The sequence below is a fragment of the Solea senegalensis genome, linkage group LG16 (genome assembly GCF_019176455.1).
Source record: "Solea senegalensis isolate Sse05_10M linkage group LG16, IFAPA_SoseM_1, whole genome shotgun sequence".
In the NCBI taxonomy this organism is placed as follows: Eukaryota; Metazoa; Chordata; class Actinopteri; order Pleuronectiformes; family Soleidae; genus Solea; species Solea senegalensis.
This window is the reverse complement of record NC_058036.1, coordinates 8,215,047-8,234,895: the sequence shown is the minus strand read 5'-3', so window position 1 is coordinate 8,234,895 and position 19,849 is coordinate 8,215,047. Positions and strand designations below refer to the sequence as shown.

Genomic DNA, 19,849 nt, shown 5'->3' with positions numbered 1-19,849 from the left:
TCAATAAAAGAAAAATCTATGTATTTTTATTTATGCTATCAAGCTAATGTAGAATTTCTCTTGTATAAAATGTTTTCCTGGTGAACTTTGTTTTGCAGTGGCTGGTAGTCCTTTGGTGACGGAGGAAGCTTTAGATGATATGCTGCATCTGCCTGAAGTGGTCCACCAACAGTTCCAACTCGGCACAAACCCTGCAGAGAATCAGTTGCTCCGGAGCGAGTTCTACTATGAACAGGTCTGGATTTGAACTTTTTACACTAAACCCAAATGGTTGCACCGAAGCTGCACATTTTCAAAAGATTTTTCACACAAGAGACACGTGTGTAGGAGAGGGACAATAGGATTTAAACAACATACATTTATTTACAACAACATGGTACTAGACCTTCCTCCGAAAATAGTTTGATAGGGGTGGCAGTACACTCGGATGCTTGTGTTGATCTGAAGATGCTCAATTAGCTAAAACTACATCATTCAATATCATACATTAGTCAAAATTTAAAGTGGTAAATATTCAATGTAATACAAAGGGAAATTAATGCAAGTTGTAATAGATGCAAGAAAGTGTGTCCAAATTTCCCCCAGACTCAAAAAGACAATTATTGCAATAGCAGATGGACCTGAAAGGACACCCAGTATATGAGAAAAATTGCGGTGGATTGTGGATTAAATGACCACCAATCTTTTAATCTGCAGCAGCAGGAGCAGTTTTTAAACCTGTCTGTGTCAGCTTTATTGGTTGTTATTTCTATCTCTTGTCTCTTATCTTGTGTGTTGTTTTATATTACTTTCAGTATGTCTCCTTTTATGATTTTATAATGGTGAGCCCGAGCCAAGTTTCCACCTTGGTGACAATAATGTTCCATTGCATTGTATTCTATTCTAAATAGTAAACCAGCGGAACATCTCATTGGTTCAGAAATATCAATCCATAGTTATACAAAGTCCTCATAATCTCAGACTTTGCACACTAATGTAAATAGAGTCACAATTCGAGTTCAGTTTATATTTCCTGTTTATCTTCATTATCCTTAACACTTAATGTCATTTTACTGTTATTTTGTTGTTTTCCAGAATTAGTCACCTGTATAAATAAAGAATAACACTGTTCTTTTGCTGTAACCCTCCAGGCTCCCAGTGCCTACCTCTGTGCGGCCATTTTGTCTCTGCACAGCGACCAAACAGCGTGCGGACATCAGCTCATCCTCCACTGCCGCTCTCTGTCTCGTAAGCTGACCAACCCGGAAGTGGACGCGTGCCTCCTCACTGATGTCATGCGGCAGCTGCTCTTCAGTGCCAAGCTGATGTTTGTCAAGGTCGGACGCAACCAGGACCTGGCTTTGTGCGACAGGTGAGATGTGGTGCCCGGTCAGTGTGATGCAAACACCTTTTTATCAGACACTGGGAAGTATTTAGACTTGATAACGAAACAAAGGAAATGTTTTGAAGCAGGGGTCTCAAACTCAAATAACCTGAGCATCTAGTCTGTATTGCAATATTTGTCACATTTCAAAATAAAAGTGTTTCTTTCTATATGGACTAATATAAAGTTCACAATTAATATGTATATATGATGCAAAATGAATCTGGACGTGGAGAAATAACGCGGGCTGCATGAATTGTGCTTTAAAGACAAATTTAATGTTGATCTGATTTGCAGCAGAGGTAGAAACATCAAGGTTTCAGAGTCTGGAAGTTAAACTTGTCACTTTTCACTTTTCTCTTTTGTCCACAGTTACATCAGTAAAGTAGATGTACTTAAGATTCTCGTGACAGCCAATTACAAATACATTCCTTCTCTGGACGACATTCTGGAGATTTCTGCTGTCACACGTCTCCGTAATCAGCTGCTGGAGGCCGAGTACTACCAGCTGGCAGTGGAGGTTCGTCACATGGTGCTTCTGTTACCATGTTTACATGACTTTAATCAGTCAGTATCACTGTACACAGTTTCACAAGGCGTATTCCTCACCTTGCCCTTGTCAATTGGGCTATGAATGAGGAGTGATAGAAAACAAGACTAGAAAATACAGTTTATTAAATGTTATATGTTGCAATATGCAGTAACTGTTATGCCACATATATGCCACTTTTTTAAAATTTTATATACAGTATATGCCCGTCCTTTCTTTTTTCTTTTTCTGTGTGAAAATCTAACTTGTTTTTCCCCTTAATGTTTTTGAATCACCTCTCCTTACTTTATTCCTGTTGGTCTTTTTTTACATGTTTTATTATCTTTTGTAACTGTGTTTATTTAAGCACCTTGAGCTATGTTATATCTAGTAAAGTTGTGTTATTAAATAGTTTATTATTCCTAGGACACTTTCTTTTATTTATCATTTTTCAAAGGTAGTCAGATGATCATGGATTATTAACCCACCAGATCTAAATGAAATAAATCAATATTTCTTGGAGAATTGAATTCTGTGGCTCTCTCACTGTCTGTCTGCGATGCTAGGTGTCAACCAAGAGTGGACTTGACCCAGGTGGCGTGTGGCAAGCGTGGGCGATGGCTTCTCTGAAGGGAGGAAACCTTTTTGGGGCAAGGGAGAAGTTTTCCCGCTGCCTCAAAGCTCCAATGGACCGCAACCAGCTCAACCTGGGTTCCTTACTGCTGCAAGAGATTGTCCAGCACCTGGAGACCATAGTACGACCCACTGTGTCCACGGTAAGAAGACACCCTTCGTCTTTGTCCTTTATCCACATTACTGCTGTAGTGATAGGTTGGGTAAGCCAAACATAAACAATTCATGGTAATGGAGATCAGCATATTAAAAGATGATGTTGTTGAAGTGTTCTTAGGCAAAATAATCTTGATATTTTATCCTGCATGACTGCTGGGCAAGTTACTTGAGGTAAGTGTGTCACGTGTTTGTCACTGCTGTATCTGCTTCGTTTCACTCGCGCACCCACGCCGCCCTGATAATTATGTCTTTATTGGTGTATGTCCCAAACAGTGCTGGGATCGTTTTGGCTAATGTTAGATTACCACTCAATAAAATATGTATCATTAGTCTCCTCATTTGTAGGTATTTTAACACAGAGAAAGAGTAAATATAAATAGGTCCCATTGTACAAACAGGGTTTGAACTTCAGCAGCTCGTCAAAGATCATGTCCACAATGTCTAAATGGTTTCACTTGGTGCCATTTTATTGCCTGATGAGATATTTGAGTTAACAAACAGTTGAACCTAATAAAGAGGCTAGTGAGTGTATAATGTTTCCATTTGGTTTATTATAATTCCACTTTATGCAAACAATTGTTAGTTGTTCATCTCTTTTAATGTGATAAATGTGTGTATGTATGTATGAAGTTGTTAAGTAGGTAATTTTATGCAGTTAAGACTTCAAGTTAAGCTTGAAAATGGACCTTAGAATTAGAATTTTACCTTAGAAAAGGTGTGTGAACCCTGTAATTTATTACATTACATGTCATTTAGCAGACGCTTTTATCCAAAGCGACTTACAAGGGAATTGAGTACAACAATAAATGAAAGCACCACCACAATAACATTTACACCTTTAGTACAAAACAATGCAATTCAAAATGCTGCACAGTATAATAAAAAAACAAGCTACAATAATAGGATAATAAAGAAAATAGGAAGCCTTTAATTAATACATTTGTTGAGAAAAGTCGAATTTGGGTGGTTCCAGTATTTCGTGCACACGTAAAATGTAGATTATTCAATATTTGTTGGGTTGTGTTTGTGTTAGTCTTTCGGTGAGGACGTCTTGGCCTCCCTGCGGGAACTGGAGGAGGTGGTGAATGACACGGTTACTGTCGAGAAGCCAGAGGCCCAAACGCAGAGAGGCGACCTCAACCAGGAGTGTCTGTACTACCTGAACACATACGGCACTCACCTGGCACTGATTGGCTTCTACATGCGCCACGACTGCATGACTGAGGCCGTCACGTACCTGCTCAACAGGGTGAGAGAATCGTTTTATGGTATCATTTATCTGGAATCACAACAACTTTTGTAACCTGTTAAATATGGTGGTGAGTTACACATTTCAGAAGTCAGAAGAGACATTTTTCACTGCTTTACACACACACTTAAAACCCGGCATGTCTGAACGATTTCACACACAGCAGATTTAGGGTTTTGGCCCACAGTTCACTCCTCAGATTTAATTCTGGCATCTCTCAACACATTCCTGTGTTTTTGACATGTGATGATTGATTTGAGGAGGTTGACAGAGAAGGCTGCTGCAGTACGGAGCATAGCAGAGAATATTTATGTTTATTTATGTATATTTACCCAGAGGTGTTTTTGATACTGCAGATTAAAAGGTACCTCTGCCTTCTATTTTAGACTGTAAGACATTTTTTAAATAGGTCAAACCTGCAATAAAAACACACAAAAATGAAGCTGTAGGTGACCAAAAAAAGTGTGTACTTCTCCTGTTTTCTAGATCTAATTTTAAACGTTACACCTAAAACAACTGCTGCCTCTGCATTCGCTTCTATTCCACTCACATTTAACATGTGTTTTTCTGCCGTCATGGTTCAGGATTGCCCAGAGGAGGTGTTTTTAGATGGTGTGTTGCAGCCCAGTCTGGAGCGGGGGAGACTTGGAACACTGCAGGGGATACTAGAAAAACTGGACCCCAGCCTGGAAACATGCAGCCGCTACCTCCTCGCCGCCTGCCAGTTCCTGCAGCGACGAGGATACTTTAACACTCTCTACCAGCTCCAACAGTTCATGATGGTAAAAATGTTTTCCCCTTTTCTTTTTTAATTATTTGAATGTAAACAGAAATACTGGTGAGAGGATTTTATGGTTTTCTTTTTCCGATATCCAATCCAGTTTGTAGCATCATAGCGGCTTATCCATAGGTTTCTTACCTACAAATATGATTTGGAAAAAAAAGATCATTTTATATTCTAAGGTTTTGTTGTTTTTTTCTTACTTTTGCCCTGAGTAAAAAAGAAACTTTCGATTTATCTGGTGACTGTTTTGCATGGCCCTCATGTTGGAAACTACGCAGAGCTGAAACAATGAATCGATTAATCGATTACTAAATGAATCGACAACTATTTTGATAAATGATAAATCGGTTTGAAGCTTTTTTTCATGATTAAAACAAGTTTTCCGATTGTTTAAGCTTCTTAAATGTGAATATTTTCTTCATTCTTTGCTCTGGAAATGCACAAAGAAATCATTGAAAGTGAATCATTTTGGTTTGTGGACAAAACATTTCCACGTTTGACGAACACCGATCAATTCATCAATAATTTTTTAAGGTTTTCTGATATGTCATGGAACAATCGATTAATCGAGAAAATAATCGACAGATTAATCGATTATGAAAATAATCGTTAGTTGCAGCTCTAAAACCATGGATATTTAAATATATGTGTAAATGCTTGAAGACCAATGTCATGATGTCGGGTTACTGACAGATAGTCACATCATGCACGTAAATGTTCTTCATGTGAACAGGACCATGTACGTGCAGCCATGACCTGTATCCGCTTCTTCACACTTGGAGCCAGTTCGTATTTACAGCTGGGAGAACAACAGGTATATCACATTTTTCCCACATTTGGCAAAGCATTTGAAACTATTGTTTTTGTGAGAGTTCATGTTGCTTTGTTGTCCTTGTGCAGCGTTGGTTGGTCAGAGCCAAAGAGCATCTGAGGACATACCTTCAGGAGCAGCAAGGTCGTAGCGCTGGGAGGAAAAAACCTCAGGTCAACTCATTCAGGAAGATGATGTCGTCCAGTGATGTGTCCAGGTTATTTCACATCTTTATTTCACACTCATGGGATGGAAATAGCTTTGCCTGTTTTAGAAAAAAAAAAAAGAATAATTTACTTCCATGTTTACTCTCTGTCAGATAGACTTTTTTCTAATGTTGTTATTTTAAAAGTATGAACCTCTGCTGTCTCGATTTCATAAGGCACATGAACACGATCGAGCTCCAGCTGGAGGTGACCCGCTTCCTGCATCGCTGTGAGACTGCAGCCTCCTCTAACGCTCCACAGACCAGAACACCTTCCTCCAAGACCTCAAGGTCCAATTCACCTCCTACTCTGTTTGGGGGAAGTCCCGTGAAGGTCGAGGTGGCCTGTAAGGTGAGCTTAACCCTTAGAACACATTACTATATTAAAACATACTGTATATACAGAGGTTATAAGAATGTGCAATATAGAGTGTGTTAAATAACCTTGTGTTTTGAAAATTTTGTTTGTTTGTTGTTTTTTTAAAATATGCAATATAACACTAATCATAACTTTGACTCAACAACACATGAGAAGACGAGAAAACGCATTTTTAAAGCCTGAAGCCCTATAGATACACACCCCCAGGATGTCCATATAAGGAGTTGTGTATTATTCCCACAGCAATTTACCAAGGGTACATCTGTGGCATTGATCTGTGCCAGCAGTGAGGTGTGTGAGGTATACACTGTGTAAAATTAAGCAACATTTATGGGTGAAGTTGCCAGTTGCAGCTGAATATCCCTCACCCCACCCACTGTGGGCTATTTTTCATACATGGTTGTCCAGAATGGTGATGAAAAATTAAATAAAAAACAACTATTTATAACAATTTGCGTATCAATATCAGTATTTTTATTTTATTTTTATATTTATATAAAAAATAAGTCATATATTTTTATATGACTTGGAAAAATAACTTTTACATGAATTTAGACTTCAAAGTAACGTGCTGTTCAAATGGGTCTTGGAAAAATAAGTTTCTGATTATATTTTTAAATAAACTCATTAAGAAAACTGTACATTGTGTGTGTATAAATGAAATATTGGACACATGGTTGGGACTTTGTTTTGCTATATTATGTACATTAAAGCTCTTATTCCTTTAATTCCAGGTGATGCTCGGAGGAAAAAACATAGAAGAAGGGTTTGGTATTGCATACAGAGTCATACAGGTATGTCGATACATTGGATTTATTTAATCCGAGATTATAAAGTTACCCTTAACCGCAAAAAAATTCATATTGATATTTTACCTAAAATGAATTATGTATTCGGCCTGCTTTTCTGTAATCTGTAATGGAATTCATTTATTTTTAAATGAATATTTTTAAAATAATTTTTAATCGTCTTCCCCATTCTGATGCTCGGTTTTACCTTCAGCATGTCTTGACTATGTCTCCATGTCTTAAGACGTATAGTGGCAAGTCAATTTAAGAAAGAATTTTCCTTCTCTCTCTGTCTTCCTGCCTCAGGACTTCCAGCTGGAGGCCCAGGCCGTGTACACGCGGGCCGGTCAGAGGCTGGTCAGACAGAGGCAGTATGGAGCCGTGCGACAGCTGCTCAAATGTGTCAGCGAATCGGGCACGGCCACCAAAAACGACTGCGACGCCCTCATCCTCAGCTGTGTCTCTGTCGCGGATAAGGCGCCCTCTGATGTCAGTGACGGAGACCAAACAGAAGCCAGATAAGACATGAGAGTATTTTATGATAACAAAGCGTGACCCTGACTTGACTCCATTTTGTTTTCTTGTTCTTTATCTGATTTAGGCAAAAGAGCTGGAAAGTCTCATTCTGGAAACCAAGAGCACAGATAGCAAGGTAGTGAAAGAGTGAATATTCCTCCTACATGAGTTCATCTTTTACAAATGTAGAAACCACATTCCAAGTTCTCTTTATGAGCTCCACTGGACCACAAAGACCTGCTGAAGAAACTAATATGGTCTTTAAATTCCCTCCGTCTGCAGATCAAAGCCTACCTGATGTGTGGGAAACTGCGGCCCGCGTACCTGCTCGCGGTCAAGCTGGAGCCCAGCCGCGCGGGCCCGTTGGTCCAGGACGTCCTCCAGGCCGCCGAGGGAGCACAGGACTCAGTGATGCAGAACATCTGTCGCCAGTGGCTGTCCGAACATCACAGCAAGTCGTCTCAGCAGCGCCAGGGCCGACCCAGCGCCAGGTAAAGGCACAGCCCGCGCAGCAGGGGAACAGGGGAAGACACGGAGCACTTACAGATCACCTGCAAATGAAGTGCCATGGTTTTCTGTTGTAGAAAAAGAAGCATCTAACATGTGCTGGGGATATCAAAATCACAACCTCGAGTATCCACCGATAACGATATCAGTCCAACTCAGTTGTTTATATCTTTTAAACTACTGAGCTATTAAAAACACATCTGCGCTGGTAAATTTAGCCCCTACTGTTACCATTCAAGCTTTTATTGGGAAATTTGCATTCTATCAGATTACAAGTTTAGCGTTTTGCGATATCCATTATATCTGTTATATTGCATATTCGTATTTTGACCGGTATTGGACCGATACGGATTCTGAACATCGTGGAAAATGTCTATGATTTTAAAACATATACATATATATGTATGTATGTATGTATATATGTATATACATATATATATGTATATACATATATGTATATATATATGTATATACATATATGTATATATGTAAATATATATATATATGTATGTATATAAAATCTTTGTCTGACCTTTCTGCAGTGACGCACACACATAAAATAAGATGTGTTTTTATTGGCACTTACGATTAGCACAAAAAATTATTAGGAAAAGATGAATTGAAAAAAAAAATTTAAATGCTTTTTGAGCCTGAGTGATGTGGAGAAATTGGAGTATTGATTGTGCAATTATGGAAACTGATTTAGTGAATTATTTACTCCTGCTTCTATATCTCACTGCTCTGGAAAAACGATGAAATGGGATATGAGGTGAGGTATGTGTGAAGCCATGTTACTAAATAATTATACATTAATGAAAGCGATAGCAACTGTTATCAGGCGACAACGAACCAGAGCAGTCGTAGCGTGACGCTATGGCGTCAGTGGAAACCGTGATGCGCAAAGACCCTGATGGTGACGAACACTTTCTCTCTGTGAAGCTAACAAAATCACCAACGTGCTTTATTTGAATTCTTTAAATGTTTTCGCCGTCATCTCTCGCCACAGTATTAGAGAGGGAACAATGTTACTTTTAATGTAGTGACGGACACGGTCACTAACACACTGAGTCAGTTATTTGACTTTGGAAGGTTTGTCTTCTACCTCAACCTAAAGGGAAAATATCTTTAACTGACAGTTGTGTTACATGTAGATTATTGTTTGCCATCATTTTTACTGCGCTTTTTAATCACACTTAAATACTTTAAGTCAACACATACCATTATTTTCAAAATAAGTTAAGCTATTCCTTCCTCAATTAATATTGTTTGGTCCAGAAAATGTCAAAAAAAAGTTGATTTGCACTCTAAATGATAATTGTCTCAAAGGTCTTGCTTTCAGTTTTAATGAATTGGAGCAAACAGACTCAAAAATGATCACATTTGAGAAGCTAAAAAAAAATCACAAAGCTTACCATAAAAACCCTCAAACTGATAAAACGGATTCATGATCAAAATAGTCGCCGATTAATTTGGTCATTGATAGATAAATGATTAATCGTTGCAGCCCCTGTTTTTGTTATCATGATCGAGCTCTGTACCTGTTTTACATTGAAATGCACCGTTTCTGGTTAGCTTTCAGCACATGTTCCCTGATGATATACAGAATTAAGATTACTAATAAAAAGCATTTAAGGGCATTTGAGAAGAGATTTACAGTATTATTTTTTCGTTGGATATAAAAAGGGACCCACATGTCGATCAGGTTTAATTAATTATCCATTAAATCAAATCTCCTCTTATGTCATCTTGTGTTTTGGTTATGATTATTGAAAGCGTAGCTAATTTTCCCCTCAGGGGAGACGTGACACGTGTCTTACAGAGCCAGTCGTAGCAGTTAACACAGAAAATGAGATGAAATCCATTTAAGTGACAATCACCCATGTTGCTGAAGCTGCCCCGTCAAAAATGTGTTTGTTTTTCTCATCACACGGTCACAAAGTTCATCTTGTGGAGATAAGGGTTCACTGTGTTGTCCCTTTGATTTTCTTCCCTGTGATGGTGAGTGTTTAATGGCACGAAATGATGAGAGAGAATGATATTTTTTTTTTGCACTGTAATCCTTAGGTAACTTCGACTGTTGTCTGCCCACTGCCGCACTTTATATTAGTGAGAGTAACACATGAACTAATTTTGGGAAAAATAAATAAATGAAGTACCTAACTTTACAATACAAGGACTAATGATCATTTCATTTTGTTTACTTTTTTACTAAAAAATGAAATAATAAAAGAAATATGGAATACTGAGCATTTACTTTTTTGCCTTCAAGACAGTAGTTCGGTGTTATACCACTATCATTGTCTTACTTTTATTGAAACTTTAAAAAACTTTTTGACCCCACCCACCCCTGCGCTGCAGTTGTATACACACAAATGCTCCCTCAGTCAGGTCTGATAGTTTTGCTTGACAGAGAGCCAAAATTGAATAATTGAAAGTTGTATGTGAAACTTTCCTTTCACACAGTGCACACATTTTTTTGTGTTTATGGGTTTTGCACCCGAATGCAGTTGAAGAAAGCAGATAACTGTAGTTATAACTGTAGTTTTCAAGGTCAGAAAACGGTGAGACATTTCACATTTGACACATTTGGAGCAGTTGAATACATAACATGTGTGTTTGATATTAATTATAAATGTTTTTTTTACCTCAGAGTATCCATGTGTTTCTCCCTGAACCCACTTCTTCACTGATGATTATTTCCAAGGATGGAAACTACAACCTTTTTATAACAACGTTTCTTTTTATTTACATCAGATGTAAACATTCAAGTCTTAACATGACTGTAAGTGTAGTAAAAGGCATTTTCCACTCGTATAAAACACAGGATGTAAACTCTTGGCAACCTTGCTTATGAATGCTGAGAGGGAAATATGAAGAGGGAGAATTTAAAAAATGCAAAACTAGTTCCTCCAGGAATGTGCAGTTTTGGGCAAATGGTGAGAAAAAAATGAACAACATCTCTCTAAATATTGCAGTGACAAGATTATGACTCTGGTTTGATTGAAATAGAAAAACGGTTTTATAACCTCTATGTTGTACAATTATCACAAAATACATGTATGGGATTGAAGCCGTCTTGGTTGTGACTGACGCTGATCTTCACTAATTCTGGTTATTTATTTATTTTGTAATCAACCTGAATCAACACTGTAAGAAACCCTGCGATTGCAAAGACTTAGAAATGCTGGCACGAAAAAAAGTGAAGCAATTTAGCTGCAAGTTCTGAAGAAATCTAAACACGCAATAGACAAGAAAGATGCTGGTCTTGTACCCTGGCTTAACCCTTCACAGTAGCCTACAGCATTACAACGCATCATGTGGCTTTTTTGCCTACACTGAAGTCACATTGTATCACAAAAATATATATAGGGTCAAATAGTTGATTACATAAGAATAATAATAATAATAATAATAATAATAATAAAGTTGGATGATTTTGGTTTGTGAAACTGTTCAAAGATATTCAAGTTAATATTATGTAATTACAGCATTATTACACAAAATAAAAGCAACTTTACTTTATAGTACCTCTTACATAATTACCTCAAAGCCTATTCGGTAAGAATCAAAGTACAAAACATTAAAACTGCAGAATAGATAAGGACTCTAGGGAGGACTGAGGCCTCCCATCACATGTACAAGGGTATTTCTTTATTTAAATTTATCATACTATTCCAATATAAGAATGCCTCTATGCAGACAAAATAATGATGGCGTTCCACAGGGCTCAGTACCGTTAACTCTTCACGCTATGGAGCTACGAGGTTGCTGATGTTACACAATCCCATCATGCAACGCTCTCGACAAATCCAAACGTTCAAATCCATAGACGGACATACGAGGTAGCATTTGTACCAGGCCAGTGTGTCATCCATCGTCTGGCAAAGAGACGAGTTGCCTAACTGTTGTTCCCCGGGATGACAAAACAGTCAAAGGGAGAACCGCTTTTCCCGTATCCGAGGCGCTCGAGAGTGAGCAATAGAAGATGGAACGAGGAGGACGCATTTCAATGTGATCACTTCATACCAGGTACACAATCCAAAGCTTACTAACTTGAATATCTTGTTTATTTTACATACTGCAGGTCTGTTTCCATACTCTCCAAAGGGCCACATTATAAGGTTCTGTCCATAGACTTAAAAGCGATACTGTCGTTATTCTTTTTTTGCAGAAGCTTTTCCTGAATGTCTGGTCCTGAATGAGCTGTAACTTTTTTACTTTAAACCTTACATTGTAAGGCAGAGACCGTGCTGTGATTTGGCACTATACAAATACAATTTGATTTTAATTAGAAAAACAAAGCTGTCTTTCAAGAGCCAAACCAACAGGCAGTGAGAAAGCCCTAATTGCAAAGCCCTGTTGCTCAATCAGAAGTCTGATTGGCTGACAACAATGATTCCATTAGCCGAAAAAAAATCCCTGTTTACACGACAACACTGAAAATTGAGTTTCATCATTCAGGAAAAAGTCTGGCTCAAGTACAGTTTTGGTGAATGAGAGAATAAAACTTAATGATAAGCCCATGTACATGTGGACAAGGCTTGACAGAAGGTGATAAAACTTCAAATCAGTGCCACTCGATACCAAGAAGCTCACAACTGACGTCCCACAGTCTTTTTGCCGTCTCGTCATTTCTTCCCTGTGGAGCCACAGAGGCAGGCGCGCAGTCACTGAAATAAAGGGGAACAGAATAATTACTGCATAAGGTCTTGTGATTATGCGAGTCATTTCCCCAGGTGCAGTGACTAATTTCAATTTAACCTCATGTGATATTATTTAGTGTCATATTTTGCTGTCAAGACTTTGGAAAGAGCAGAACTGGGCAGAAATAACAGACATAATCAAAAGACGTATTTTAAAAGGAGGGATGAAGGATTTGTTAAAGAATTGTCCTAAATGTTTTTTTGTGTCTATTAATATAACTCGTATACTGTGTGTTCTTCTGTTACAGCACCCTCAATGATGGTCCTTTACCCGATTTTTTCTTATAAATATATTATATTAACTGTCCAGGGTGTACTCCATTGGCACAGCACCACCCCCGCGACCCTCATCGAGGATAAAGCGGTAGAAGATGGATGGATATTATATATTAAAGAAAAAAAACAAGCTACTTTACTGTCCTTAAAAGGATGTTTATGCAATTAACTCAAACACTATATGCCTCAAAAAGAGTTTTTCTCCCTATTGCCAAAGTTGTTTGTCAGACAAAGTGCAGCCAACAATTGACTCTACTAAAAGACAAAGTAAACATTTGATCTACTGTATATCGGAATACCTTAAAACCTGCCCCACACACAAGGATTTCGCTCCCCATCTAGCAAACGTGGGTGCCTTCTGATTTTAGCCTGATTTGAACAGATTATCTGGCCAAATTATCCTGCATTAACCAATGAGAGCGAGTCGACTAGGAAACGGATGTTGCAAACTATTTGTTTAGAACCATAACCTGTACAAGCTCAATTGATTCTGTCTTCTCAGCCATGACTTCATCCAGTTTTGTTTTTTTGCGTTTCTCAGTACAAAATATTGAACCCACAACAGCTATCACCTGACGAAGGCGCCTCCATGTCTGTTTATATTCTAGTGCATTCTAAGTGCAGTGATTTAACTTGAGATCCCAAATCCCTGGAGGACACGGATCACCTTAGCGACATTAGCAGCTCTTGCTCAGTAGTTAGCCAGTCTGCTCACCTCTGATAGCTACCAAACAGCAGGTCTTCCCACTGTCAAGTGCTAACGTGACACGTACGTCTGAAAACGGCTGAATACATGCACAACAATCTTAGCATCGTCATTGTCGGTACGTTGGCGCGCAACTTTTAATATTTAGCGTAACCTCAAAAACCTTTTTAGCTTTTGACTAGCAAAAATTACAATGTATTATTACTATTATTGTTCATGTAAAATGAACATGTTGAACTCACATTTGTAACGTGTTGTCACGTACCTGAAGTATTTCCCAGACACAGAGTGGAGCTCTTCTGCTGCAGCGCAGTATATGCTGGTCTGTGCTCCTTCTGATGGGGTTTTTATGAACACGGAGAAGACTGACATGAACAGCATCATGAGAGTCGAGTGTCTGGTCAGGTCAGAGTTCACCGTGCCCGGATGGACCGCGTTCACTGTCACGTTGGTACCTGTAAGAACAAGTGTTTACCTTTACTGTCAAGGTATGTGAGGTACCAAATGTTAAATCCTTTCTGATAAACATCTTTTGAGCTGCTGTCAGTGCTTTTTGCTAAATTAAAGCTATTATTCTATATATTGTGTATTCACCAACTGTGTTTGCTCAACTGTATGTTCATAATACAATTTATGATGTCATTTCTGTGAACTGTGTGTTCAAGAAAGAGGTCTATATTTTGAGTTAAAGATCCCATAGCCCGAAAGTGCCAATTAACACTGCATTTTTGTGTGTATCTGCGTCATTACCTTGTTTATGAAGCCCTAAAAGTCCATAACAATCAGGTCAGCCACAGCTGACTGTTTTTTACAACAAGAGTAGTACTTCTACGGTTGAAAGTAGCAATATAAAGCAGGACACAGCACCAAACTTCACCTAAAGGAAGGAGCGGTGTCAACAATATGTATATAACTGTCTTTGTGTGCTTGTTTTGTCGTTTAGCATTAGCGATAGCTGGCTACAGGCTAAGCTACATGCTACGCTTGTGTTTATCATCACAGTCTTTCACTTGTCACAGTGTCTTCGGACTCTGAGTCAGAATCCGGATCAAATGCGAAAGGGATTACGGCATTACTCAATGTTTTGATAATTGCTAGCGGTGCATCTGCCTTTCCAGAGGGGGAGCTGCAGATTACGTCACTTCAGGGTAACTGGCCAATCACAAGACAGTCCGTGTTCTGTGGGTGTGGTTTTGGTCTGCAACAGCACAGCTGACGAGAGCATCATGAGACATTTACATCGGCTCGTTTGTAGCGACTAGGACGTTTTTTACCATTAAAAACTACTTCATGTTTGTAAGTACACCTCCATATCTCACGTATAAGTGAGATAGGACCATGCTATGGCCGCTTTAATGGCTTCAGTCCTACTCCAAAAAACCCCTACAAACCATCACTAATGATGTTTGTGTTGACCAGATCAAAGCAGGTCATATGTCCACTCTCCTCAGTTTTATGCGCGTTCATGTACCTTGGAGTCGACGAGCCAACTCTCTGGTGAACAGCAGATTTGCCACTTTACTCTGGCAGTACGCTAATCCGCCGTTGTAGCTGCCCTGGCTGTGGAGGTCATGGAAGCGGATCCAGCCAAAGTAGTGTGCGAGCGACGACACCACGATGATTCGGGCCGGTGCGCTGTTTTTCAGCAGCCCAATCAGGAGGTACGTCAACAGGAAGTGACCTGTCAGAGGTAAGAAAAACATACGTTAATTCTAGCCAGGCCATGTCATACTTCAGTTGATGTTTCGAGAACAAGTTACTAGAAAATAATGACATCATTGAGCAAATTTCTCTGTTCTTGCGGAGTGTGTACAGACTTTAACTGTAAACACACACACACACACACAAACAGTGGACACAGGTCAGCACGCAGTGAATGTTCAGCTCAATTGGGACATTATTGACTGTGTGATTACGGTCTTACCCAAGTGATTGACTCCGATGTGCATCTCAAAGCCATCAGTGGTTTTAGAGTAAGGACACATCATCACCCCGGCGTTGTTGATGAGGATATGAAGGCGGTCGACCTCTGTAGAGAGACGAAATAAAATAAATAAAAATACAAAACAGTGAAACAACAGTGAAGCTGTGAAACCTGTTAAAGATCCAGTCTGGAACAACTTCTGTCCCCCTGTGGGCCTCTGAGTAAATATCAAAGGAGGAGAGGAAGTTACGTGTAAGACATGATTGTGAAGTCCTACTAAAGGTTCAGGCTTATTTTTAACAGTAAAATCCTCTTCTGAAAGTTTTCGTGGGCTGTTCTTGGGAGTTTTATGAAGCTGCGTGATTTTTCCAGGCGTGACTGTGTACACTTTGTGTAGCACGAGATACAGTCACAAAAACAACACACAACTTTACTGGGAAACAGAGAGAGACTTAATCAGTGTGAACTCATTCGACAATGGTTTGAATGTAACAAACATCTGTTAACGTCTGAAGGTTACGCACCGCAGCTTTAAATATCTCCATATTGGTGCAGTGTAGGTAGATCTGACTATTAAACCGCCACTTTGTTCTTACCTCTCAGGAAATCCTGTGCAAAGGCACGTATCGAGCAGGTATCTGCCAAGTCAAGTTTGCGAACCTCCACTTGTGCTTTAGGGTTGGCCGCTCGTATACTGGCCGCAGCCTCCTCGCCCTTTTCCACGTCCCGACATGCCATAATCACCCGGGCCCCTGCCATGAGGACAAATCATTCGGTAAGCTTTGAAAACAGACGATATCTTTATACAGTAGAACACTCAATACAAGTCCTGCTGATAATCAGTTAAGACAGTTGTTATGATGGTTTGGTGGAAATGTAAATTTATGATATGATCGTGGGCAATGTTCTGCCTTGACCTCATTAGAATGCTACTTCATAACCGCTTTAATAGACCATAAACATAAGGAGATATTTTATTGTCTGTGATGGTTAAAAACCAAAAGATCACCTCGCACTGCCAAAACCTGAGCTGTCTCCTTCCCAATCCCTGTGTTGGCTCCAGTGATGAGGACCGTCTTCCCATCCAGACGAGCAGAGGACGTGCACACTCCTCCTGCCGCATATTTCCTGTTCATACACATGTATTACAGAATAAGACAAGCATTTGGGTAAACAAGGGGCCCCTAAAAAACTGACCATGAGAAATTAAGCAAATGTCCTTAAAAAGATCGATTTTAATCAAAATGTGTCCTTCAGACATGTAAAAATACACTAAAAATCACCCGGGACCCATCTGTGGGTCCAGACCCAGTCTTTTGGGTATCATTAAAAACATTATCCCTAACTGTAGCGCCTTCAAAGAACAAAAGAGTCACTGAGAGGCTGAGGATGGGCCCGATTGTCTGACACGCTAAACAAAAATATATTAACGAGACAAAATAAGTTATATAATATGTTATTATAATGATAATAATATTTTTTATTAACAGAAAAAAGGACAATCAGGTCATGGTTAAAATAATCACAGTAATTAAAGAAATAGTGATCAACAAAAAACTTTCAACTTTAGTTTTCATTAACTCTAATAACCTTGTCCTACACTTAACCACAACCACTTTATCCCTAACCCTTACCTTAACCTAACCACAGTTCAAATCTTAGCCCTAAACTTAACCAGTTCTTCACAAATGAGGTTGTGCCTCATTAGGACCTGGAGCCTATTGCACGAAAGTAGAATTAAGATATCCAGGATATCGTAAAAAGCGAGTCTAAGTAGCTACTAAGTAGCAATGGAAACTTATGAAGAGATGAAACACTTGATACGCAAAATATACTAATACTTTTACTAAGATCAGAGAAGTCTGACTGGACTGTGGACCAAAGTAGCCAATTATAAATACTTACAGAGCTTATTTGAGCTGTTCTGTACTGTTCTATACAGTGCTGTGCTGTACTGTACTGTTCTATACAGTGCTGTGCTGTGCTGTATTGTACTGTACTGTAAACTGAGGATGGACATAGGGATTTATTGTAAATAAAACTGTAAATAAAACTACAAATAAAACTTAAAAAATAAAATAAAATTGTTGTAAAATCTGTCGGTGTTATGTTCACGATTAATCGAGTAATCGTTTGGTTCATAAAATATCAGAAAACTTAAAAAAACACTGATCAGTGTCTGTCAAACCTGGAAATGAGGATGTTCTCAATTGTCTTGTTTTGTCCACAAACCAAAATTATTCAGTTTTAGTGATTTCTTTGTTATATGGAGCAATGAAATGAAGAAAATATTCACATTTAAGAAGCTGAAACAATCAGAAATCTTGTTTTAATAATGAAAAAAGCTTCATATCATTAATCGATTATCAAAATGGTTGACGATAAATTTAATTTCTCGACTAATAATAGATTAATCGAATAATTGTTTCAGCTCTACTGTAGCACAACATAATATGGCTACATTATAATATGAGTACATTTTATGTATTGATATGCAGCGATATCACAAATGCATGATCACTTTTTCCACATACAGTTCTGCGGTAAATCAAGCCTTTATTTAAATGTTCCACTTGTTCATGTGAATATGAGAAAATGTAAACATGTTCTTATTTTTAGCAGGGAGTTCACAGCTCTGTGTTGTGTGCTGATTCATTTTGGATACGATCACTGGATAATTAATCAATAATCTCATGCAGGTACTCGTCCTGAAGCACAGTGTCCTGTCAGAAAGTCTGTCTACGTATCAGAGCTTCATCACCTAACATCATTGTGACACAAACAAACACAGAGGAATGAATGAATGAATGCGTATTTTATATAATTGCTGTCGTCACTGTTTAGGCAGCTCGCCGCTGGCGATCAGCGGTGACACAGAGAGTGTAGCACCGCTGCAAAGAGAGTGCAGCACCGCTGATCGCCACCTCTGATCGTCAGCGGCGAGCTGCATAAACAGCTGCTTTATGTGATTGTATCAGACTGAGTCTGTGCTCCGGTCATGGAGGACGTACTGAACAAATATGTTTAATTAGGACGTGTCAGAATGGTCAGTTATGAGCTCTGTGTGATCTTTTCTTAACAATTTGTGTGTTTGTACGTCCCCTGACTAAATACGGCGACCACTGGCCGCAGTCTGATGTGAAGTGGTGCAAACACACGAACACACGATTGCTGACTTTATCCGGCACATTAGCTTCATATATAAAATCCTCTGTAAAACACTGTGCTCCACTGTGCAGCCACAAACAGCACACTTGTCCCTCCGCGTTGACATAATACCGCTCTTCCTCCCTCGCCTGCACTCTCACAGGGACAAGGTGGAGCTAAGGTGGAGCTCGCGAAGTAAACTTACTGGTGAGGCGGTAACATATGCGCATGCAATTCAACATCGAGCCTTTTATCGCCTATACTTACACTAAGCGGAACCACGAAAACATGACTGACTATTCTTTTTCCACACTTTGGCGACTAGTAGCCTCCAGAGTCCCAAATATCAGTATTAAAATGGTTAAAAAGTTGATTTTGCATAATATGTCCCCTTTAAATGAAACCACCTTTACAACCTCAGCTGTTTCTAATCATCTCAACAGCTGCACAACTATATCAGGAAACAAAAGTTTCAGTCAAATAGGAACATCAGTCTTCATGCAATCATTCAAGACTAATCAGAAGTAAAATGACATTAACCACATAGTGTACACACACACGTATATAAATGTGTATATTATTTTCTACACAGAAACGTTGACAAATATCGTGCTGGCTGAACGTCAGGTCGCGCGACCCAAACCACCGAGCAGGGTCACTTGACAGCCAATCGCTGTGCAGGAATAATGCATACAAATATAACTCCGCCCACGCTCAGCCTCGCGATAGGCCCGAACAACATGAACTCCCACCGCTCCATCTTTCACTCCTATTGATTTTCCTGATCGGAACATCGATCTGCATTGAGCCCAGTAAAACACAACGAGGAGAAATGACTTACATTGGCGACCTTTAAATAAGCAGTCAGCGGTGATTATATGTAACGGAATCCTCACTATGCAGTCAACGCTGCTCCTGATGTGCACATTCACACCGGGTTTATGTCAGAATAAATGGCTCCTTTCTTACCTTATATGAGGTGCAAATAAAATCACCAGTAACGTGACAACTCCGAGCCCTGCGATGATCAGTAGAAGCACCATTCTAGCACCAGACAGACTGCGTCTTCCAGCGCAACACCACTGTTCTGTGAAGAGAACAGCTGATGTCTCTTAAAGAGGAGAAAAAAAAAGGGGACGGTATGACGTAGACACCGTGCAGGGCGTCATG

At 39.2% G+C, this 19,849-nt stretch overlaps 2 protein-coding genes across 2 annotated transcripts in view; one reads left to right on the top strand and one right to left on the bottom strand.

The window, feature by feature from the left end:
• The window catches only part of zfyve26 (zinc finger, FYVE domain containing 26), a 28,838-nt gene extending 20,477 nt beyond the window's left edge, over positions 1–8,361 (top strand). The window contains exons 31-43 of the mRNA XM_044047501.1: positions 99–235; positions 1,131–1,351; positions 1,736–1,883; positions 2,459–2,668; positions 3,718–3,933; positions 4,518–4,715; positions 5,451–5,531; positions 5,618–5,745; positions 5,911–6,085; positions 6,847–6,906; positions 7,207–7,389; positions 7,502–7,552; positions 7,699–8,361. Of these exons, the coding sequence (XP_043903436.1) occupies positions 99–235; positions 1,131–1,351; positions 1,736–1,883; positions 2,459–2,668; positions 3,718–3,933; positions 4,518–4,715; positions 5,451–5,531; positions 5,618–5,745; positions 5,911–6,085; positions 6,847–6,906; positions 7,207–7,389; positions 7,502–7,552; positions 7,699–7,911 (2,021 nt within the window). The 3' untranslated portion in view covers positions 7,912–8,361. The remainder of the gene's footprint in view (positions 1–98; positions 236–1,130; positions 1,352–1,735; positions 1,884–2,458; positions 2,669–3,717; positions 3,934–4,517; positions 4,716–5,450; positions 5,532–5,617; positions 5,746–5,910; positions 6,086–6,846; positions 6,907–7,206; positions 7,390–7,501; positions 7,553–7,698) is intronic.
• A 2,282-nt stretch (positions 8,362–10,643) lies between these two features.
• On the bottom strand, positions 10,644–19,810 carry rdh12 (retinol dehydrogenase 12). Its single transcript, XM_044047503.1, has 7 exons — positions 19,649–19,810; positions 16,542–16,660; positions 16,129–16,284; positions 15,533–15,637; positions 15,080–15,289; positions 13,874–14,063; positions 10,644–12,593 (listed from the first exon to the last, which is right to left on the bottom strand). Exons 1-7 carry the CDS (start codon positions 19,720–19,722, stop codon positions 12,491–12,493), a joined length of 957 nt encoding a protein of 318 aa, XP_043903438.1. The 5' UTR covers positions 19,723–19,810; the 3' UTR covers positions 10,644–12,490.
• Between the last annotated feature and the right edge of the window lie 39 nt (positions 19,811–19,849).